The sequence below is a fragment of the Excalfactoria chinensis genome, chromosome 1, assembly GCF_039878825.1.
Source record: "Excalfactoria chinensis isolate bCotChi1 chromosome 1, bCotChi1.hap2, whole genome shotgun sequence".
NCBI classification, from domain to species: Eukaryota; Metazoa; Chordata; class Aves; order Galliformes; family Phasianidae; genus Excalfactoria; species Excalfactoria chinensis.
This window is the reverse complement of record NC_092825.1, coordinates 35,603,524-35,627,511: the sequence shown is the minus strand read 5'-3', so window position 1 is coordinate 35,627,511 and position 23,988 is coordinate 35,603,524. Positions and strand designations below refer to the sequence as shown.

Below are 23,988 nucleotides of genomic sequence, written 5' to 3'. Positions count from 1 at the left end.
CTTACAAGTTGTTCAGCTTCTTCAAGCCTAACTGCTCCCTGTTCCACAGGTTTGGGTTTCCCTGGTGCAGCCTTAAAAAAAAAAACCTTTTGGCATTATGAATCACCTATGATGTGGCCACCCAATCAGGCCACAGTTGGCTGGTGGCTGGAAGGGTAACCTCAGAGGGTAACCCCAAAATCAGCAATGCCAGTGGTAGTCTTGCTTTTCCTTAGAGAATAATTACTTTGTTTGTTTGTTTGTTTTCTCCTGTTAAACAGTAGCAATCTTAACAGTTGACATTTTTTTCTGTTCTGTGGTTTTTTTGGATAGGTTTTTTTGTTTGTTCATTTGCTTGGGTTTTTTTTACTAGCTGTGTCTACTGCACATGTAATTGTCCTAGCTAGCAGCAGATCCTAAAGCAATTCTCTTAGTTATTCTGCGAATGCTCTTTATGTTTCAAAAGCTCAGTAGGTTTAGCTCGTTAAGACAGATATGTAAGCAGAAATTGATGTGTGTGGTGTTTGTAAGGAATATGGTTATCTCTATGCACCTACATTTTACATATTCCTGTAAATGATGTTTAGATTAAATGGATTTATTTTTATTTTATTTTATTTTATTTTTGCATATGGATTTAGGACCCTTGTCTACTGAGTGTATGTCTTGCACTGTCATATGGAAAGTAGAATTATTTGCAGTATCTTTAAGAGTAAGGCTCCAGTCTCTTGAGGAGGTCAGAAGCACCTGAATAATGCAGATTAGATTGCCATGGCATCTTGCAACAGAAGGTTCTTGACTTATTTTAGAAATAACAGAATAAGCATTTGAGTGTTGTTTACTTGCTGGTAACTGTAAATTAGTGCAGATAAAAAATGACAAGAGAAATTACCAATTAACTAGTAATGATATATTCATATGACAGTGAAACAGCATATTTTGTATGGGGAATGCATGAACATTTTTATTTCAAAATCTATATTCAAGAGAAAAGTCATTGTTTTCTAGTTTGCACTGGAAAAACAGGGCTTGAGTTCAGAACTGACATATTCTCAATGAGAAATGTGTTTTTTGACTGACTCTAATGATAACCTTAAACTAGGTTGAAATGTTTTAGCCACTGGCTTTGAAATTTATTGTATACAGTGCAGGGAAGCTAGCTGATGAGCAGAAAATAGTTTCAAGTAACATACTTGAATTCTTAAAGTCTTGAATTTAACTTACAGACCAAATCTACTAGTTTTTCATTTTATTTTTATTTTTTCCCTTTCTTTCTTTTGGTATATCCTTTCTGTTTGGTTGCTTCCTTGATTGGTTCTTGGTTTTGTTCATTTGTTCTGAGCTTTTCTGCCTTGGCACCTTATCTCCATTTCTCAGATTATACTGATTCAGTGCTGATCCAAACCCTGCTGAACTATCTGGACATCATTGATCTTTGGTTTATGCCTCTATCATCATGCATTGCTGGTTTTCATTTTTTAGAAGTCCTTGTTTTCTTTGTCATCCTTGCTATCTTTCTTTGTCAGTTCTTTGCTTTTCTCATTAGAAAAGTAGCAGGAAAAATATTAATAATAATAATAATAAACAGCTTCCCAGTTTCTGTGTGAAAAAGCTACCTAATTCTTTTGATTTGTTTTGTAAACATTAGTTTTACATAGAAGGTTAAATATATACATAAGCAGTGTGCATCCCTTCTGTTCCCCTTTCAAACACGATTCTCTCAAATCTGGGTAAATACTGACAGAAAATCAGAAGCACGAAACTGGATTTGAAATGTATCAGCAGTCTGTGAAGCATCACTGTTCAACCTGCCCTTGCAATCTGGAGATAACACTGCACAATGGTTTAGCAGACATGAAGGCTGTACATGTGTTTTAAGTACAGGTTTACAACTTGCAATTTTCAATAGGTAAAAACTATAATTGTTATTATTATATATGTTTTTGTCTCTTGGTAGCTCAGGACCTGCACAAACACAAACAGAACTACAGTGCTTCCCAAAGAATATCTTGTTTTGGGAGAACCTCAAGTGCGATTTTTTTTTCCTGAAGAACAGAATTGCTTGTGGTCTGTTATCTGGAACCAGTAGCTGTTTTAATTAGGAAACAGTCCATTGACCTGCCATGATGTTCAGATAGATGTATTGGCACTGACACTGTAAGCTTTCTCTGGGAAGAAGTCTCAGTATTTTACAGCAGGCAATTTACTTAAGCATTTTCACATGGCAAATGGCGTTACACTTTTTGAGGAAGTTAGGCAGTACCAGCTAAAATCAATGAAATTCTCCTGTTTGCAGTGAAGCATGAATCTGTGCCCTTTAGGAACAGCATCCCATCCAGCTTGATCGTCATTTCATTCTCCTTGCTGATATCTCTCACTAGAGCAGTCTGCTGGTCCTTTCCTTCACAAGTAGATTCATTCAGACACTGTTGAAAATATTCCAGTATGAAGATTGTGAGGCAGAGAGAGCATAGCACTGCTTTTCTAGCATCACCTCTAGAAGGTGAGAACAATCGATGTGCAGCTTAATGTAGGTAGCTGGAGCTCGTGGTGACAACAGAAATGTCTGCAAGTGCGGTGTTCTTTCCACATTGTGAAGTGTTATGTGATTGCCTCATTTAATGACTAATTCTTTACTGTTTGCTTGTGTGGATTAATATCATTTATTTCACCTCAGTCAGCTGGAGAAGCAATACTAATTTGGTGATTTAAATTGGCCAGTCAGGAAGCATTTGAAAATATGTCAAACTCTGCTATCATATTATAATTTAATAGTAGACACAAAGCCATAAGTTTAACATTTGTGCAGATGGAGCTTCTTCCCACAGTATCATTCAATACTCTGCAGAAATTTCTTACAGACATTGATGCAATTTTGTCTTTTCTTTTTGCTTGTTTGTTTAATTTCATTTTTTAAAGAAAATCTTTCTTTATTAGGAATTGGTTTTAACAGAGGTTGTATCATTCTAACAGCTTTTATAGTCTATCTTAATGAGATTATGCTTAGTCACATAATTCACCCGAAAACCCTGTTGTGATCTTTAATCTTACACTCTGCACAACCCTGCTGAAGCCAACTGAGCAGCACAGAGTGGAAGAACAGGCCAGACCTCTGATGCGGTTCTGTGTTTAATTTCCTGAGAAAGAATAGCTGCAGTATTTCATAAATTGTTTTATTCATTAATATCTTTTGACAGTACTGCGTCTAAGTATTGAGTTCTTTTGCAGGCAAATTCCCTGAGTCCCAGATAGCTCCTTGGATTACATGACATTGTATTGTTTGTCTTTGTCTATTTTTTTGGCTGAATTCAACTGATGTCTGTGCATTTTCTCATACAAGGCTACGAAAAATCTCGAAGCTTAAACAACATAGCTGGCTTGACAGGCAATGCTCTGCGACTGTCTCCAGTAACATCACCCTACAGCTCACCTTGTCCGCTAAGGCGTTCTCGGTCTCCCATCCCTTCTATCTTGTAAACCAGATGGCATCAACCGGCTACATAATATTAATTCAAATGCTGTTTACCAAATATTGGACATAAAAGTAGCTTAAACCATAGGCTCCAGAAATATGGTATAATTTCTGCATGATATAACTGTCAGTAGTTATAGAAGTGCCACCTGGGTAGCTGAAGAATTTTATCTTGGCTTTTGAAGATTATCTGAGGTAGCGCTCCTTCTTTGATCTACTATAGTGTCCTACTTTCCTGTGGCAATAAAAGGGCAGTTAGTGGATGCCATTGGACAGTATATTCAATAAATAAGCAGTTTTTCAGGGAGATTTACTTAAAATAATGTGCTTCCAACTAATTATCCACCACTCCATTGAGCCTCCATTTCTTGTGACTCTAATCCATTTTGAAGATGTCTGGAATTGTGTCTTGGTTGCACACAATGTGACTTGGGTCTGCTCATTTGCATGGACCATCCTGTCCCTATCACCCGACAAACTGTGTTGCCGATCGCGGAGACCACAGAGGGCTCTGGATGTGTGTTCTGGCATTGTAACATCCTGCTGAAATGAAAGCACTGATAAAATGGTCTGCATGTGGGATTGTTTTTCTTTGTTTAACCTTTTCCTTTAGTTTTTAATGATCTACTTGTTTATAAATTGTTTTATTTTGTGATTAACTTACTTGGTACTGGATTACTGTATCAGAGTTCTGAATGTCTCCGGTTGTTTGCACACAGATAACTGCAAAGAGGTTGTCATTACTGGTTACACGCAAGCAGAAGCCAGAAATCTTTCTTAATGGCTTGGGGAAGGCACAAAACATGCAAGAAAGGTAAACGCCATCCAGACTTGCAATGTTAAGCTAGCAAGTGCTGCTTGGTACTGTAGTCATTTCTCTACTCCAGGGTTCTTCAACATTTTCAGAGACTGAGTACCAAGTAAAATTGAGAAGATTACTGGGGGCTATTTTGTACCACTGTAAGAGAGTCATAGTTCTCCAGTGGGTTTTTTTTGACCAGACTAATACCTCTGGCTCATGCGCTTTGAAAAATTCTTCAATGTTTTTTGAGGTGCTTTGTCCTGTGTGTTGTTTGTCTGTCTGTTTTGCGACCTGTCTGATGTATTCTCCATCTGTCTCCATAAAGCACAGAGATACTCTTAAAATGCCCCCTTCTTTTAAGGCTAACTAAGAACATTTTTTCTCCTTTTCTCTCTCCTTTTTTTTTTTTTTTTTTTCATATGTGTATAGATACTTAAATATATTTTTGAAGTGCAAGTTAATATTATATAGACTAACTCAGAGTAATCACTCTGAAGAATTTTAGAGTGAGATTTAGTAACAACTTTACAGTGCTGACCAGTTGCCTATTGCATCAGTCCTCATCCTAGCAACCAGCATTCCTTACAGTTCTGAAACTGTATCTCCTCTAGTGGCTTTTTCATTCAATACAAATCTGTGTTTATGCAATGGGACAAATGCAAAATGGCACATTTGGTGTACTGTGCTGGTGAGGAACTATTACCCTAAAATACAGAATTTTAGAATTACATGGGGAGACTGTAACTACCCAGATAGCAAGAGATCCTTGAGATTGTTGAATAATCCCTGACTGTCATGTTTTATTTTTTTTTTTTTTGGTTAGGACAAGAACTAAAAATTATTGTTAACCATGTAACATGTTCTTCTGTATATAGCCTAGCCCAACAGCATGACCTGCATGACAAAATTCTTGTACAATAATATATTTATCAGAGCATACATTTCTGATATTTAGAGATGTACATTGACTTAGTTTTGGTAAAATATTGTCAATAGAGAGATAATTGATAACAGCTTTTAGCAAAGGAATTAATATAATATTTGGTGCTGCTGTTATATTAACTACAGTGTTGTACAGAATTTATCATGGATTTTTGACTGCTGAAAAAGGGACAATGGAATTTAGCCATACCAAGGACTGTACTGGAAAGAGACTGCTGCTGCTGAATGGGCCCTGATAAACAGCTCACGCCTTGAGGAGGTCGCTGAGGCTTTACATGGGAAGTAGAGCTCGTTAAAGAAGATTAAAGACTGCTCATAATTACTGCTGCCAGAGGAAGGGGTGATTAGTCACTGTTGATGAGTCAGCTGTAAATAAAACGTGTGTGCATGGAATATCAGTTTTTATCTATATCAAGGAAAGCTGAATTAAAGTCATCATTGCTAAGGCTCCATGCAAAGACCCACACCCCTGTGCGTATTATTCCTGGTTCCTGCAGTAAGTTGTGCTGTGGATCATACAAAGACACACACTTAATAATGATAGTGATGTAAACTGCATCCGTCTTGACTTCTGTCATAACAATGGTATAATTTGCAAAGCTCACAAATATGATCAGAGTAGGTTTGCATAAGTTCTTGCTTTCTCAGTTTGCCATAAGCTATATTTGTATGAATTCTAGTGTACATGCCAAGTCCTAAGTTTACTTTTCACTTGAATAAGATAAATGTGATTGCAGACAGACATCACTAACTTTGTTCACAGCACACAGTCTTCTTTCATTGTTACCTCAGACTATAAGTATTACGAGAAATAAAATTCTGGCAGCAAAAGTATTTTGGTTTTTTTTTTTTTTTGCTTTTTTTTTTTAATTAAAAATGTTTCAAACCCAACATCAATAAATATAAAAGATGTATTAAAATTATATCTTAAAAATGTATATTTTACATAAAAAAAAGATATTCTTTGATCAGCTACTTTCTGTGATTTTTGTGGTAAATGGTTCTAGTCTATTCTATGTTTATGAGGCTTTGTAGTGCTACAATGTGGTAATTATGTTCTCTCCACCCTATTCAGTGAGAAATTCTCCAGAATCTGTTTTGTCACCCTGGTGTCCCAATTGTAGGGACCTGTCCCAGTTGTGAAACTCTGTATTGTGGAACTTCTGTGAACATGTCAAGGTGCATGCACAATCCTGGTGGAAACCAGTGGCAATGTAATATCTGAATTGGAGAATAAAAAGCAAAAGACCTGGGGAGGAACTTGGAACATATCATCTGAAGTGGCTCATGCGCTTTCTTTAGCTGTATCTGTCCCTTGCCTGCCACTGGCCATCCCAGTTCTCAGAGAATTTTTTGGGCCACGCGATGCCTAATTCAAAGACTAGCATGAGCTGGCTTTAGCCAATTTAAAATCTTCCTTCCTGATAATGACCCCGCACCTTCTTTGGAAGCTGTAATCAGTCTTGCTGTTATTGATCTCAAAACAGTTTTATTGCATCCCCGTGTGAAGTGAAACTAAAAAAGTGATAAATGATTACTTTAAGCTTCTAATCAAATACCATATTTGGGGCAATCCATGAATACGGAAGGATGAAGGTGCTAATACACCCGCACACATGATCTGAGAGGCTGTTTCTTCAGTATTTTGAATGAGCTTTCAGAATGTAAGGAAGATTCCAGAAAGCAAGCTCAATAAGTGTTCAGGTTTTGGAAAATGTGTTTTAGTGATATGCCACCAAAGCTTCAAAGTGCTGAGTTGGCCCAAAGGTTAAAGGTTAAAGCTACTCTGCTCTATAAGTAGTACCCACATGAAGAAGTGCAGTGGTCAACCAGGGCAGGGCTCGCAGCCAACTCCAGTCAAGCAGGTTTGATATCTGTCCCAAGCAGCCAGAGAGAGATGATTGTAATTGCCTCTCCTCAGTGCTACACGGGGACAGAGAGAAGTCCCAGATGAGATTCAGACCAGGTTGTGCATTGCTTTGACCAAGACAGTAGAAAACATTAATGGCCAGAGTGTGTTCAACATCTGCTGTCCCTGGAGCATTGGAATGGATCTCTACCAACACAGGACCTTGAGTCCAGAATATTCTGGATTCAGCCACTTATCTTCCTCCATAAAAACAAGCCTGTGTTTAGATGTTTTCTTTTAAAACTGACCTGCAGGACAAGGGGTTGATGAGTCCATTAATAACCCAAATCTGACTTTTCTAAGAGGAAGAGTTTGCTTAATGACCATCACTCAAAGAACAGCCTTCTTCTGGTCTGCCTCTGGGCACAAAAAGGGCATTTCCATGGGTGGTGTATCAGCAAGTCTTAATTTGTTCAGATGGAGGAAGGCTTTGAACCTACACTTCCCTCTTCAGGGTACTACAGTACTTCCATCTCAGATACTATGTAAAAGATGGGCAGCACATTCGCATCCATTTCTTCTCTTGGGCATCCTTTGAAATAGGCGGGTCAATACAATGATCTTATGTGGAGGGAGGCTCATTCTGCCAGCACGGTGTGCCTGTGCAGGGTAGATCTACACGGGTGCCCAGGGACCATCAGACCTGCAGCAGAACTGCGCTTGGAGGAAGGACTCTTGGATCAAGCAAGAAAGTACTGTGTGAAAGCAGGTATCTGGTGGATCATTAACCACTGAGGGGCGGCTGTGGGAGTTTATGGGTGTGAAGAGTCTGAATGTTATTTAAGCCTTTTATAAATAAAACTTGAAGATTAAAAGTCAAAACCGGATACATGTAAACTGGAAGTAAGGTCAGAAACAATGCATCCATTAAAGCAATTTACTAAGGGCTGTTGTTTGTTTGCCTTTTAAAGCTGTAACCTTGTAATGTCAGAAATGTTCATCTTTTTGCAGGATAAAGTAGTGCAACAACAGGATTGATGAGAGATCAAAATCTGTGATATACTGCAGAGATGAGCAGTTTATGAGCCCTTATGGACCTTGTACAGAGTTAATGTTCTTATGAGGTCCTATTCAGCACTGAGACAACTTTGCTGGCCTGTCTAAGTTGAGATGCTCTATTAAAAGTCTTATAGATAGGTACTAGAAACTGGCACTGGAATTGCTAAGAAACTTGAAGCTAATTAATTACAATTAAAAGCTGCTGTGTGTTGGCAGCTTTTTCATGTGTGAAAAACCTTATCATTCCTAAATATTTTCTTACAAAATGTCTGGAATAAATTAAAACCTCCAAAGGAGAAAGAGTTGTAAGGAAACCTCTGTTCAGACTGGTTCCTGAAAACCTGAGGGGGACCGATCTGACATGAGGAACTTGCCCACATATTGAATGTGAAGATATGAAATTAAAAAGTCATGAATGAATTAAACTATATGAAAGAGGAGGGTATTTTATCATTAGAATAAATCATGCAGAAGTCAGATTAAGGAAATTGGAATGGAAAACTGCTACTAGAAAGAGAAAATGAGTGCATTAATATGCTGTATTACAAGCAGTGCCTTGAAAGATTCCATAATAGAGCCTTTGAATAGTAACCAAGTGAGAAGAAATTGTAAAAAGCAAAGGTTTCTATCAAGTTAAAATGATCAGAAATATTAATATTTTTATAGGACATTATTTTCCCATTTGAAATGCGTATTATTTATTTAATTAATAAAGAGGCAAAGTTATTTTAAGAAAGATGATTTCTACAGCAGAGGAATGACCTGTGAACAAATACTGAGATCTTGGGGTATATGTCTGCGTGCTGGGAACTTAACCACTGTGCCAATACCAGCATTTTTCTCCTCTTTAACTGGATATCCTTAACACTGAAATTGCGGAGATGTCCAATTCCTGGCCCCAGGTATGGAATGCTGTGTCTCCATGGGAAGGAAACCCATGCCTATTGGCTACTTGGCACTGTCATGAGCACAGCTTCCCATGTGGAAGCACCCTAGTGCAGAAGCACCTCAATCCATGATCTATCTATGACTTCTCATTGCCTGCTGGCAACAAACGTGTGCTTTCCCCGCTGCCTCATCACCTCCTCCCCAGCAGCTACCTTTCTGTTGCATTTATTTCTCACAAGCATGTTGATGAACAGCTGACAGATTTCAGATTTGTGCTTTCACAGCTTCACGTTCCCAGATGGCAGAATTCTAGCAGATTTGGAAAGAAAAAAAAGTAAAGGAGGTGGGCGCTTTTTGAAAATGTGAAACTGAAACGCAATATATTACATTTAACATCTCTGTTATCTGCAGGTGGAAGTCTGGAGATCAGTTTAAAATGAAGGCTACAGCCAGACTATCCTGAAACTTGGAAGTGGAGTTCAGTTTATCCCCCGCACCTGTTTTGAGCATTACTGCATGGTGCTACTATATGAACCTCTCCGCTTTCTCTCCAAACAGGATTTGGGGATAAGCTGCTAGGGCAAGACAGAGAGTACTGTTTTAGGATACACATTCTTGCTTTCTTGTTACAGAATGTCTGTGACCCCTATAGGACCATAAACATGAATTGAAATATGAAGAGAGAGATTGTTTAGGAAATAATACTGAGGCTGTAGTAGTTGGTTGTAATTCATTTTTGATTAGCAGAATGGTACATGCTACCTTTCTTCAAAGCACAGAAAGCAGAAAATTTCCTATCAGGCTTCTCAGAGCAGCATTAGACCTGCATAAAATAATGACCATGGAAATTCTTTCCCTTGACCTTATGACGACTTATTTGCAAAAGAAGCAAGATTAAACTTATTTAGGAATCTTGGCCTTCGCAGTGAAACACTGCAAAATGCTGTCAATAGGAAGAATAATAAACCACAGGCACATTATCCTATTAGGCTGATTCTAAATATAGAATGGATTTTCAGTTTCTTATGGGGATTTCCTTGCTTTGTGACTAAATTCAGAAGCAGGGTTTTATGAAAATTATATTTGCTACACAGTTATAAATATTGTTGGTACAGTGCAGTGTTTGGCATTCTGAAAGCTTTAGAGCTATCTCGTTGTTTGACGGTAGTTTTTCATATTTTGCCAGCATGAAATTCAGATTTCCTCTGAAATGCATTGGAGAAGAGGGTAAAGGGGGCACTGATGGACACAGTTTTCTTGATTGGTTGTGGTATCTGCTGTGTGTAATTGCATCTACACAGAAATAAATGTACATGATATTTCATCAATGACTTTTTCAGTTCAACTCAGTCTTGGTTGGAGATCACAGCAACAGTATTTAGTTACTGCTGTTTATAACCTTGACTTTGCCCTTGGTAAGCCTGCTTTAACATTACAGAGCCTAACAACATCAAGTTTGAGCTCAGAGAAAAACTTACTCACAAGCTTGGTAGATTTATCTGTAAATAAGAATTTTCTCAGCTCAAGGCATTATCTGAGCAAGTTCCCATAGTGAAACAGCCTCATTGAAATCAATGGCAAAACTGTCCTTAGCTTACTCAAGAGAAACTAGTTTTGGTAAGCAATTTGTCTATATCATGGATATTTTCAGGACATTTATAATCAATATCTTAGCTTTGAAACATATTTCAACTGATGTGATAATGATGAATATTGCCTGTGATTTATTGCAGTGGTCACAGTTTCTTCTTTGAGTACAGCAGCCATAAATACATTCAGTCTTAGCTTTCACCTGTGTCCTGTTCCCCTTACTCCATCCTCCACTGCCTACTGTGTCTGCAGCAGAGTGGCTCAAGCCAGTTCTCGGAGCTCTGCACTGCATTTGAGAGGTCTGATCATTGTCATGGTGCAGGACAAAGGAAATGGGGATTATCACCTCTTCACCCATCTCACCTGCATGCAGTGGCACACATCTTAAGTTTCTGGTTCAGGATGGGACAACCTGATCTCCTTGAATGTCTACTGACTTCACCCCAACACAAAAAATAAATAAAATAGGAAGTAGAATCATGGAACCATAGAATATCCTGAGTTGGAAGGGACCCAAAGGGTCATCCAGACCAACTCCTGGCTCCACACAGGACCACCCAAAATCAATTTTTGTGTCTGGGAGCACTGTCCAAATGCACCTTGAACTCCGGCACTTGGGGCTGTGCCCACTGCCCTGGGCAGCCTGTTCCATGCCCACCACCCTCTGGTGAAGAACCTGTCTCAAACCCCAGCTGCCCCTTTTGCTGTCACAGAGAGCAGAGCTCAACGCTGACCCTCCACTCCCTGTGAGGAGCTGCAGACACCATGAGGGCTCCCCTCAGCTCCTTTGTTCTGTGCTGGGCACACCCAGGGACCTTGGCTGCTCCTCACACATATTAACCTTCCAGACCCTTCACCATCTCTGTAGCCTCACTTTGCACAATGCACTCCAATACCTTCATGTCCTTCTGATACTGAGGCACCCAGACTGCACTCAGTGCTCAAAGTGAGGCCAAACAGCTCAGACCACAGGGGGACAACCCTTTTCCTCAACTGGTTGTCAGTGCTGGCACCTTAGGGGTCTGCAGGGCTGCATCCCAGGTGCAGAATCTGACATTTGCTGTTAAATTTCTGTGGTTGGTGATTGCCCAAATGTTCAATGTGTCAGGGTTTCTCTGCAAGGCCTCACTTCTCTGGAAAGGCCTCGCTGCTCTGCAGGGAGTCAGCAGCTCCTCCAATTTAGTATCATCTCCAAACTCACTAAGTATACCTTCAAGTTCCATATCCAAGTAGTTTAGGAAAATATTAAAGAGATAGCCCTAAAAGAGTGTTCTGTGGAGCCCTGCATTATTTGGCCAACAGGCTGATGTAACTCTAGTAGCTGAAGCTGGGCAATTAACCGGAAGACATCAAATCTCAGCATGGCGAGTTGCAGGCCCAGAATTTGTCTAGATGAGGGTATCAAGGGAATTGAAGTCACATCAATTAAAGTTCTGCATTCAACGTGCCTGAATTAAATATCTTTTAATGCCCCAAAGGAGGCTTTCACTCATGTAAAAGCATCTGAGAAATTAGGGCATTCCTAAATAATAACATTGTTCTCTCATGTCTTTGCATCATTTGCTATAAAACAACTCGATGGATGTGACTAAAACTGTTTCTTAAGTATTTTAGTGTTAAATTGTTTACAGAATTGATCACTAAGCTTGCTGTTACCTTTGCTGTCACGTTTGCATCTTTATCATTTACCTTACGACTGTTGCTGGAGAAAATCCTAATGCACAGATACAAAATAAACTGACTCTGTGGGTGACCTAGCTCTGGAAGGGGGAGGTTGGGGAAGTGTTAAATTTGTTTTAGTAAATTTCTTTCTTACTTTTCTCTCTGAATTCTGAAAAAGTGTCCTTGCTTCCTCTGTTTCGTATTTTGTGAGTACCTTTTATGTTCTAGCACTGAATCAAGGGTGAGATTCCCTGGATCCTGCGGGAGGTGCATCACTTCCTATCTGCTTCCATTTCTGCAGAGGTGTTGTGCCGCTGCTGCACCACCTGCCCTTCTCTGTGTTTTACCCATGAGACACCAAGGCTACTTCATAATAATTTCCACTTGCCCTAGACAGAGCTCCTCTTTCCTATTCTTCTTAGTAGAAGAAGGCTATGCGCAATCAGAGCCTGCTCTGGAGGCATGGGTTTGACATGTCCCCTCTGACTGCCAATTTTTCTTCTTCCCTGATGTAAGAAATAAATCCCTGACTGGAACCAGCCTACTACATGAGCTTCAGATGGACTTCTGATCTGTGTGAGCTTTCAGTAGAGTTCAGGTTTGTTTCTTGCTTTTTATTCTTACCCTTGCTTTTTATCCAACCCCTACGATTCTCTGATTCTGTGATTATCCATTCTCCAATTCCTACTATGTAGATTATTCCACCTGGGTTTTATTTCACATGTATCATTACTTCTCTCTACCTTCTGCAGCTTCCCTAGCTTCAGCTCAGTCCATCCTGTATTCAGGATTCATCTGGGTGCCTCCTTTGCCTCCCTCCTCATTACAGTGCAGCTGTGCTGTGCATGAAAACTGCTGGGAGGGCTCTGTGGGGGAAAAGATAAATGAATCCGGATCCTAACCGCAAGCGTAGAGGAGTGCTTGATTGAGTTTCCTTGTAAAGATGACTAAAACTTGCTGGAGTTGCCACCTTTGCATCAAGCAGTTGGATCCAACCCAGCTTGGAATGAATTTGCAGCCTTCTGCAGCTCCTTTTCTGTGGTTGCCACGGTAGGGAACATCACATTTTGGAACAACAAAGTATTGTCTAAAAGCACCCCGACTGTGAATGAGGAACAATTTGCAACTGGAATACAGCCAGTACCAGGGACACTGTGGAGGCCTGTGACAAAAAAGTGATGGAAAAGATTGCTTAGAAATCAAATTTATAAATTAGATTTTCCAACCACGTATTCACTGGACTATTGATTTGCCAATCAGTATAACAGTACTGAGCACACTGATTGGAGTGCTGGATATATCATAATTTATCAAAAAGAATGGTGAATACTGACATGATTCTTTCTACGTTTGTTTAAGGCTTTACTGTAATACTGAATTTCCTTCAGATCTGAAAATAAATACAATGAAAATAAGTGCCTTTTCTAAATAAATGTCAGAGAATAAACACCTCCCAAGAGTAACTATAAGAATTTACTTTAGGAAACGTTTTTATGTGCTAGTCTTAGATGAAAGTCATTTTAAGTTTTTTCATAGTCCTCACTACCCTTCGAGTATGGCCTAATTTTAGATTTCAACTGCCCATGTTAGCTGAGAGCCTGCTTCACTTATCTGTATTTTCATCTTTAGTCAGTAAATGGTCAGATTTTAATTCAATCATTTCTATGCTGTCTGTGTCCATTGGAAAACACTAAACAAAGTTCAGGGAGAGCCACAGCTTCTGCCTGTGCATCCTTAGGCAACTGGACAGACTTCCCACCCTTGTGTTATGTCCTTTCTGCAGGTTTTCAGATGAGCCTGAGAGCGCTTCTGGGGATGTGTTGTATGTGACTGGCAAGCAAACAGAGCGAAGACATATGGGGTAGTACCAGGTTAATGGTCCGTAGCTTGCTTCTGACCCTTGTCATGATTTGTGGGGCTGGCTTTGCCTCAGTGGGGCTGCTGCTACCATGTCCAGGGGAAAGGAAGGGGCTACGACTGCATCCATCTGCCTCTCCACAAAGGTTTCAGCGTGTAGAGAGGAGAAGTGCCAGCATCTGTCCAAAGCCAGCACCAGGATTTAAGTCCCTTTCTCCCTAAAAAGCCCATCCAAGCTCACTATACAGTGCAGACAATCTCCAGGACACAGCTTTGGAGTAACACCTGCATAACCAGCACCCTTTTTGGGGCCTGGATCCGATACTGTGGGATAGAGTAAATTTTCTTCATAGTTGCTGCTATGATGCTGTATTTTGAATTTAAGAGAACAACAATGTTGATAATTCATATCTGCAATCAAACACCTGTTTTGGGACCAGGTGGTGGTGTGCAGGGTAAGTAAAACAGCATCTGTGCAATCCCTAACAGAAGTTTAGCAAGTCATCCAGTATGTGCTGCTTGCCTGAGAAGCAGCCACTAAAGCAGGGGTTCTGCCTCCTCTCATCTGGAGAAATTATTTAGCGTGTTTTCTTTTGCTCACAAGCTTCTCGCAGTGCAACAGAGCTGTGTGGTGGGCCCTGAATGTGTCAGAGCCCTCTTGCTATACATTTACATCATCATAAAAATATCTGAATAATTACACATCTCACTGTTTTATCAATTCACGTATGCTGCTTGTTTTAGACCCTAGATGGAATAGTGTGGCACAAGAAGTCTGGGTTCTGCCCTGAATCTCTTGGCAAGAGTTTGCCTCTGCGAGCTCAGCTGTAAGTGGTAATGGCATGGAATATTTTTTTGGTGATTGAAAGGAGTTCAGGTCACCATGAAGGCTGGCACCATGTGCATTTTGTCTGTGCAACCAGCCCAAAACAATGTGGTCAAAGAAAAGGGCATTAATTGGCTCTGTGGGCTGGATGTGGGCTCCCTGCCTCTGAAGAAGTGACTATTAGCATGCGTTTTCAATACAGAATGTACATACTCTCCAGAACCTGCCCTTTCCTTCTCTCTGTGGATCCCAGGTAATGGATTTTAAGAACACTGTACTTCCTATAAAACATTCAAGGAAGGATCTCAGGAACTCTACCTCTTAGCAATATTTGACTTCACCTTTCTCCTGCTCCAGAAGTCCCAGAGAAGGCAGAGCATGACTCAGCAAGAGGTTTCCAACATGAGCAACTAGTTTCTGCCCTGCTATTCTTCCACACCTGCTCACATGTGTGTAACTGCCAAGCTACTCTGCTCATAAGCCAGGGAAAAAGAAACAGTGGGGACCAATGGATAAAGTTGACAGACTGCCATTTGGGACCCAAGCATTCACTAAAATCTATGGGATTTAAGATTGTAAATGCTTCTGGATATAGCAGATGGAGTAGATCTGCTCCAGACGTGGCAGCCAGAGCCCTGATATTCCAACCTTGATCTTTAAATTGTGTTGTTGTGCCTTAAATGTCAAGTGTCTGGACTTCTGTTTCCTTCTTTAAAGATGAACAAAGAAAAAAATAATAATAAAACTTGAAGACCAAAACAAAAGGTAATTCTAGGCATAAACTCTTGAAAGGTACTCTGTTTGTAACACACTCTGCAGGAGGAGGCTAGAACCAAGGTAAATGGTACCTTTGGCCAGGCACTGTCCCCGAGGTAAATGAGGAATCAGTGCAGTTGGAAGAAGCACCTCCATGTCTGCATGTCAGACACAACTGCTGTAAGGGTGCTGGTGGTGAATTGGTTATAGGTGACTTGGGAAGCACGGGGACTCCAGCAGCGCTAGGACCTCAGGAGAATGCTAATTCCTCAGCCACACTGCACAAGCATATGATACAGAAATACTCTGATACCCCTGAAAGGGAATTTCAGACACTGTAAGTAAGTTCTGCTTGTGAATGTGAATACAGTGAGTGAATGAACTGCACATTTCAGACCTAGGCACTGCATTTTTTGAGCAGCATGAACTGTCATGACTTGCCAGGGTTTTCCATCACACTGCACGCAGCTGTCCAACAAACACAGGGACAATGCAGCCCTGCCTGGCAGCTGGATCCACCACATCAGGCTGCACCGAGCCCCAAAGGAAAAGAGTTTTCAGCATCCCCACAGCCTCCCGTGGGACACCTCTCAGGTATTCCTTGGCCCACGGGCACTTCACAACCTGCCACCAGCTTTAATTCAGACATCATTCCTCCATTGGAAGTGCTCCTCTGAATCAACAGTGAACCAAACTAACACTTTATTTTTTCTTTTTCTATTTTTTTTTTTTCCCAGAGAAAAAAGAAACAAGGATAAAAGGAAGCTCTATTTGCAAAGCAGCGCTCTTAAGTTTTGCACAGCGTTTGATATAATGGCTGTCTAAGTATTATGTTGGTAAAAAGTCCCCCCAAAATAATGGAAGGAAGCAAAACTCATACAATCTAATGGATGTCCATTAGTATATTTCCTCAGTTTTCATCTCCTGGGAGTCCTATTGCCTGTTTATAAACAATCAAACTACAATAATAACAAAAGCAACCCTTTTCAATAATCATCTCAAATGTATCCTGTATGTTTTATCATCTTGATCAAACTGAGTTACTTGTTCCACCTGCGTATGAAGAGAATTCAGCTTTACTTCCTCTTAATATTAGACAATATTGAGAGAGATTTCTTTGACTTGCAATGTAGATTTCACCCACACTAATTTTATCCTGTATCACTGGCAGAAACAATAATATAATGTAATATCAAGCAATACTGGAACAGGCTATAGCAGCAACCATGATGTATGGACAGTGTCCAGCATTAATGTTCTCAACTTGTTTGCTTTCAACCCTTGTGTAACAAGCAGCAAAAGCCATTATAGACTGATATGACTATGAACTATTTTAAAAACCAATGATTGGCAAGCGTAAAGTAGGAAAGTTGTACGTTGTGTATGGAAGTCTTAATGAAACTTCCATTTCTACTGAGTTATTTTCAGATGTCATATCTATTAGCCCATTCAGTCGAGATAATGTTCAGTTTTCATCAATATTGCTAAACATCTGCTGCATCTGCTTTAGCTTCTGAGTTCTTGCTGTGGTAGCTTTGACTCATCAGCAGGGAGATGTACATCCTAATGGAGAAGGGCAGCACAGAGCCCTGTGCTGCAGTCATGGTATAACCATGCAGAGTGGTCACGCTCTCAGCTGTCGCACTGACTGCACAGCCTGAGCACACTGCAGAAATGAGCTCTTCTGTGGCAAATGTGAGATGCACACCAGCTTTCTTTCAAACAAAACAAAACAAACATCCTTTGGCCCCATCCCCACAGTCATTAATATTCAAACAGCTGTAATTGGTGTAAGTGCTATTCCAGCACTCCTACTTGACACAAATACTAAATGTCTCGCGTTCCCCTATTCACAGCACAGCCAGCCTTCTGTCAGGAAAGACATTTCTTCCTGCCATATAGGGTTAGGAGCACAGTTTCAAAATGAGGACTTGAAATTACTGATGAAATCAGTATGAGTGCTAAGAGAGCACACGGTGTTTTCCTGCTGCACATAGGCAGGAGGGGCATTCACAATAGCAGGACAAAAAGCCCACATCAGCCACAGCTGGGGTTGCTCCACAGTCAGGAAGCCTGCCCAGGTACTTTGGGATTAAAAACAAACAAACAAACAAAAGTCCTCTGCTTCTGAAAAGTATTAGAATGATTTGCTTTTCCTATCAACCTTGTCCAAACCTCAATGCAGCTCATTCTCAGAACTTTATAAACATTATCCCATGCATACTAGCTACATGAAAAATTCATTTACAGTGTGATGAAAAAAGAACCTAGTGGTTCATGATCAGGATAGAGAGTTTACACTGTCCCACCAAGTGTAGAGACAGGGTACCAGAATAACCTATCTCAGATTAGGATCTGCCTGGACAGTGTTTTTGTCTTTATCATTGGATGTCCATAGTTCATTTCCCTCCTTGACCTCTAAATGTGAGCATGAGAGAGCCCAGATTGTTGCCACCATACACAAAGCCAGAGGAACCCTGAACTGTGGAACACCTAAGAATTACAGTGGGGAAGTACAAGGACAACAGCCCCTCTTCAGCTCACATGTTCTCATTTCTCACTCTGTCTCTCACCATGGAGACCTCAGACGTGTAATTCCGTTGGCCACCAGAAGAAAAGCATGAGTGGCACTGAGAAACAGTCATAGTGGGGGGCTGCGAATGCTGCTGCTGCTTTATACAGACTCTTTGATTTTCTTTCCACATTTCACACATTCCTCGGCAGTAGCAAGGTAAGTATAAAATGTGACCTTTCCTGAAAACTCACCTTAAAGTCCATACCGGCTTGCAGATTGTCCTTGAGCACAATTTTTGTTCTTTTCTTTAGAACAGCATCAAAATGGCAGCTGCGTTAACATTTTCAAACCAAAGTGGCATGGCATGCTGAAATCTTCTTTTCAAATTGCAAAGACATGAAGAGCACTAATGTGTGAGTGATGAAGGGAATAGCTATTCCTTACAAAAGAAGACTGAAGCTGAAGATTAAAAAGTATATAGAATTGTAGGAAAAAACCCCATCATTGCATGCTGTTGTGGTCAGACATCAGAAGCCAGCATTTAAAATGCAGAGTGCCAAGAGCAGGCATCTTTGAACTATAAATGTGTCTTTGTTCACAGTGGGGAAAAGTAAAAAAACCACAACAGCAAAGATGCAACAGAGAAATAACATGCTGAGTCACAAAGTTTTGCAGTAACCCACTCTGCCTGGAAAAGATTAATGTTGAAGAAACGTATCTGTGAAAGGAAATCTAGATTACCTGTCCAGCTCTTTAAGTGAAAAAGTAATGGAGTAAGCAAGAAGCTCATAATTCAGCACTAAAAATTCAGCTTGAAAGTTTGGCCTTTCTTACTGCTTTTAAGTAAAGTATGATTTCCTGGAATGGATCTGGGGGGAAAACTGTATACATACGTGTAAATATAAAGTGTATGGGCTGGAATCTTAGACACACATTCAGGTACAATTTTTTATTTTCCTATTCTCATTAGGTTTCTTTTGTTCCAAGATGTTCATATTTATATCATCTAACAGGAGAAAATGGATTTGAATATCAGTTATTGTGAGTGTGGAGTACAAAGGGTCTGTGAGTGATCCTTATTTCAGCTTGTCTGGGTCTATCTCTGGTATTATAACAATTGCATTGCTAGAGTATATATTCTTTCACTGGACCAGGTTTTCAGTGAACCAACATTTCTGTTATAATCACTATTAGCTGTCAATTAAAGGATTATATTTTCTACAGTTGTGTGTGTCCACAACTTAGTTTCTTCTTCAAAAGCCAGCACAACAAGCATTCACTGTCCTACAACTAGCTTGTTCTTATTACAATGACTAAAATAATGCACTCGATTAATTTGGTCTGCACACAAATGGATTTAACCAAACTGAACGGAGGTACAACTAAGATTAAAACACAGAACTAGCTTTTTAAAGCAATACCAAAAAACTTCTGTGGGACCGGTTCAAATAAGTGCATTAAATTACAAGTGATGACTCATGTGAGATGCTTGACACACTACATCCAGATCTAGAAAGGAGATTCTGCTAGTTTTTAAAAATGGATCTGAACAAGAAACATTTTTTGTCACCAGGTTAAACAAACGAATGCCTGCTTTGCTCCAGGCAGCAAGTTTTTCTTCTTTTCTTGGCACCAAAATGGGCTGTTACGTTTGACTTGTTACATATTTTGCCATATGTGATAAACCTGCAGACTTTCCATAATACCACAGTTCATCTGAGGTCAATCTAAAATGTCTCTGGTTCCCCCTGAAATTTTTCAGTCCCTAAATAACCCTCACATAGCCTTTAAATGTGTTTTCTGTAAGCATTTGGGAATAATTCACCTTCCTCTTTCTAGAGAAAATTCAATTACTGAGAAGTCTCCCTCTCACTGACACAAGGGGCTGGGAAAATGCTTATGGTAGCATTTCACGCAGTTGCTAATCACTTTGATTGCCTCCTGCCAGTTGTCATCCTTAGCTGCACTATGGCAGACCCAGGCAGGGTTGTCATCAGACAGTGCAGATCGAGTCCCATTCTAGTCCTTCCTAAGGGTTCTGCCCTTAGGGAGAGGCAATACTTTTGTCTTTGCTTGGTAATATTTGTCTCCTGGAAAGTACCTTGATAGTCAGCTGAGGCCATTATTTTCTGTATAAGGACCCAGGGTGATGCTGATCTCTGTTTTCACTTAGAGTGTTATGAAAGTTGCCCAGTTCTCCATGAAGAGCTCAGAGTACAGCTGCAAAGCACATATTACTGTTAAAGGATCCAGCTGATACCACCAAGATCTACTAAAACCAGCCAGTTTGAGGTTACTAGCCTGGACAGGGGATAGGCATAACACACTGCATCCCAGTACCTGAGATAAATCTTGCAACCTCTTTACTATCTCTTCTTTGCCACATAATTATCACCACTGTCTTCTACTTCATAAAAATGCAGCCTGTTTTAGCTTCCTGTGCTCTTGATGGATTTTCACCCCAATTCCAGCAAATTGCTCTTATGCTGTCAATCTAGGCAAGAACTGCCATGAACATCTTCCCCAATTCCCTTCTTCACCTAGGAAGCAACTGAGGATTTTGTGTTTGTCCACAGCACTCTTGCTTTGGAGTTTATCTGCTACTCACAGCTAAGGTATTTGCCAGTGGCTGCTTCATCTTCTATCCAAAATTTCCCCATGGCCTTTCTTTACGAGCTCTGACTTGAGGCAAACTGTTTCTGAGGATGAATGTGTAAGCCCTTCACACACAGCATGTTTCTGCCAAAACCACTTGGCCATGACAGCGGACCACTCAGATGAATGTCAGGGCTAATAGATAAAATCTTCGTTCTAAGAAACGGTCCCTTTCCATCAGAGCATTTAGGTACAGTTGAATGCATGGACTTATGCAAGACGCATTGACTTTAAATGTACCAAAAACACATCTTCAAGTGCGTCAGTGAATCACCCTAATGTTCAAAATCTAGCCTGCAAAATAATGCTTTTTGAACAGATGAAGAATTAGTAAGTTATTGCTGTGCATTATTGTTTAATGATTACTTTCTTTTCTACTTTTTCTGTCAGGTGACTCAGACCCGATCTTCAAAAATATCCAGTGGAAATGCTTAACAAGGTCAAGAAAATTCTGGCAGCATCACACAGAATCTCTCTTTCAAGGGCGACTACAGCTTGTGCTTACTAATAATCAGACAGCAGGAAAAAAAAAAATGCCTAGCATAAATTAACCTGGAAATAGCAGCATTAAATGTTTAATGTCTCTGGAGACTGTACATCTTTGGGTTATTCATTAATGTAATTATATGTACTGCTCCATCCAAGAAGACTTTTCTTTGTGAAATCTCTTACAGCTCTTCATGACAAAATCAGTAAAGCTGATATACAAAGACTTGGGGGTTTTCCCATGTCTGACACCCAGTGCCTCCAAGATGCTACTCAGTGGTATCTAACCCCCAAAGGTTCTGGTGTTCCACCACCAGCAGTAAATTGTCACAGCTGCCTACATGACTGCCTGTCTTTTCCTGTTTTGGTTGGACCAGCAGCCAGGAGGCATCAGACCTCCCTAAATTTGGGATGATACGTTCATGTGTTCAGCACTGGGGCTAGGGGTACAGCTATCAAATTGCGAGGAGATGTCTCTTTTGTACTTGGAAGTGAGTCACCACATCCTTGATCCCTTGTCATCTCAGCCTTCTCTGAGCTTCTTCATCCCCAAATTATCATTTCCAAAATGGCACCTTGCAACTTCTGTACACTTTGTTCTTCAACTCTTTATGTGGATAAAACATAGAGAAGAGCTGATAAGGTATTATTTTTGCAACTGCATTAATCAAATATTTATAAACTACAATATAATTCCTTAGAATGTCATACAGCTATTTCACACAAATGGAGCACTGGTAAATTTTTAAAACACCCAGATCACTCTGAACTACAAATTTAATAGAAGCACCTGAGTGACGGTTGGCTTTCCTGAACAGGAATTCCATTCAGAGGAATGAAGTAATCAGAAGGTTGGCCTCTACTGGGGAATAGCTGTCCATCTAACACAGGGGAATTGCAGGCATGGAGAGCATGAAGCTCACAGGCAGGCATAAGGAAAACTCATAAGCTCTTAGTATTTCTGCCATGGTCACAGATCCACCCTATAAACCTCTTTTTTTACAGCAGCTAAGAGCTGCTGCTGGGCTTTTTCCACACTGTAAAGGGAGCCCTTCTGAATTAGACTCTCGTAATAGGAATATAGCTCCTTAAAAATTACTATTTTTCCAACATTTATTGAAAATATCCCTTCTCAGTTTGTTGTAGTGAGCAGAATGTCACTGTCTTACTGATATCAGAGGGCCACTCATGGCAAAAAAGACATCAAGACCCTGGAGCGTGTTCAAAGAAGGGCAACAAAACTGGTGAGGGGTCTGGAGCACAGGCCTTATGAGGAGCAGATGAAGGAGCTGGGGTTGTTCAGTTTGGAGAAAAGGAGGCTCAGGGGAGACCTTATTGCTCTACCTGAAGGGAGGTTGTGAGCTGGGGGTCAGCCTCTTCTCTCATGTAACTGGTGATAGGACTAGAGGGAATGGCTTCAAGCTGTGCCAGGGGAGGATGTTAGAAAATGTTGGATGTTAGAAAATACTACTTCTCTGAAAGAGTGATCAGGCAGTGGAATGGGCTGCTCAGAGAGGTTCTGGAATCAACTGCCCTGGATTTGTTCAAAGAACGTTTAGACCTTGTGTTGAGGGACATGGTTTAGTGAGAGCTATTGGTGATGAGCGGATGGTTGGACTGGATGATCTTGTAGGTCTTTTCCATCCTTGCTGATTCTGTGATTCTGTGATGATGAGGTTAAGCTCCGTGCCTCAGTGCTTATAAATGCATTAATATTGCACTGTGCACTGAGGACATTATCAAAGCAAGTTTTATAAATGTCAAAATGCTGAATATTTGGCTGAGCTGCATTCTTCTGATATGCTTACATGTGTGAAGGATTTGTTTGTTTGTTTTCTCAGATGTTTGAAAGATAATTTGTCTGGATTGTTCCTTTCAAGTAAAGCAGTCTCCGACTTGGCATCACTGGTTATAGAGTTGATCACTAGTATCACTGCATAACTAGCTTGCCATATGTATTCTCAAAGAACGTCAGAGGGACACTTTAACACACTTACAGTCTTCATCCAGCTGGTGTACAGCACATGGCGCTTGTGTTTTTGTAGCACAGCGTGACTTGTAGGATTTCTAGTATTTCACTGACTGCCAGAGGAAGTATACTGAGGGGTGCCTTTTGAACAACATCCAGGAGCCAGATAACAAGATGACAGTCATAAATGCAATATTTACATTGACAGCAAAATACTCTGTGCTCCTGAGTGAGTCAACCCCATATAAAGTCTGTATTTCCATGTAGCTCCTCTTTAGATTTCTATGACAGAAAATAACAGTATGTGGCATCTGAGTGGCTTCTGGCTTCACTCTCCCTTGAGTTTCCTCAAGCTTCCTGAACAGGTTTAATGAAATCCCACTTATCAGCATTTGGATCTGAGCTTAATAGTCCGGCTGGCTCTGCATGCCTGGTGGCACAGTTGTTATTCCCACCAGGTGATAACAGAGTTATTAAAACTCCTCTCCACAGGAGACAAGCAGGTAGTGCTGGGAAGACGCCCAACAAGCTTTAGAAGCAGTTGTGCCTGGTGAGAGGGCTTAACTCCTCAGCCAAGGTGCAAGCAGCATGCAGGTGATTCGCTGCCCTGTCAGTCTGGCACTGCAGACAGGCACAGGCTGATACCGCCATGGCACAGTGTGCAGATGGGATTAGGTCATA

At 40.5% G+C, this 23,988-nt stretch overlaps 1 protein-coding gene across 9 annotated transcripts in view; it reads left to right on the top strand.

Moving 5' to 3' along the window:
- KCNC2 (potassium voltage-gated channel subfamily C member 2) overlaps positions 1-6,475 on the top strand; it is a 93,592-nt gene extending 87,117 nt beyond the window's left edge. For 3 of the 9 annotated variants that reach the window (XM_072327854.1, XM_072327806.1, XM_072327785.1), the window contains one exon: positions 5,322-6,475. In XM_072327854.1, coding sequence (XP_072183955.1) covers positions 5,322-5,431 — 110 coding nt within the window. In that variant the 3' untranslated portion in view covers positions 5,432-6,475. Of the gene's footprint in view, positions 1-3,319; positions 4,266-4,682 lie in introns of those variants that run through there. The other 6 variants (XM_072327775.1, XM_072327795.1, XM_072327765.1 and 3 more) reach the window with 3 other exon arrangements.
- The last annotated feature ends 17,513 nt before the right edge of the window (positions 6,476-23,988 follow it).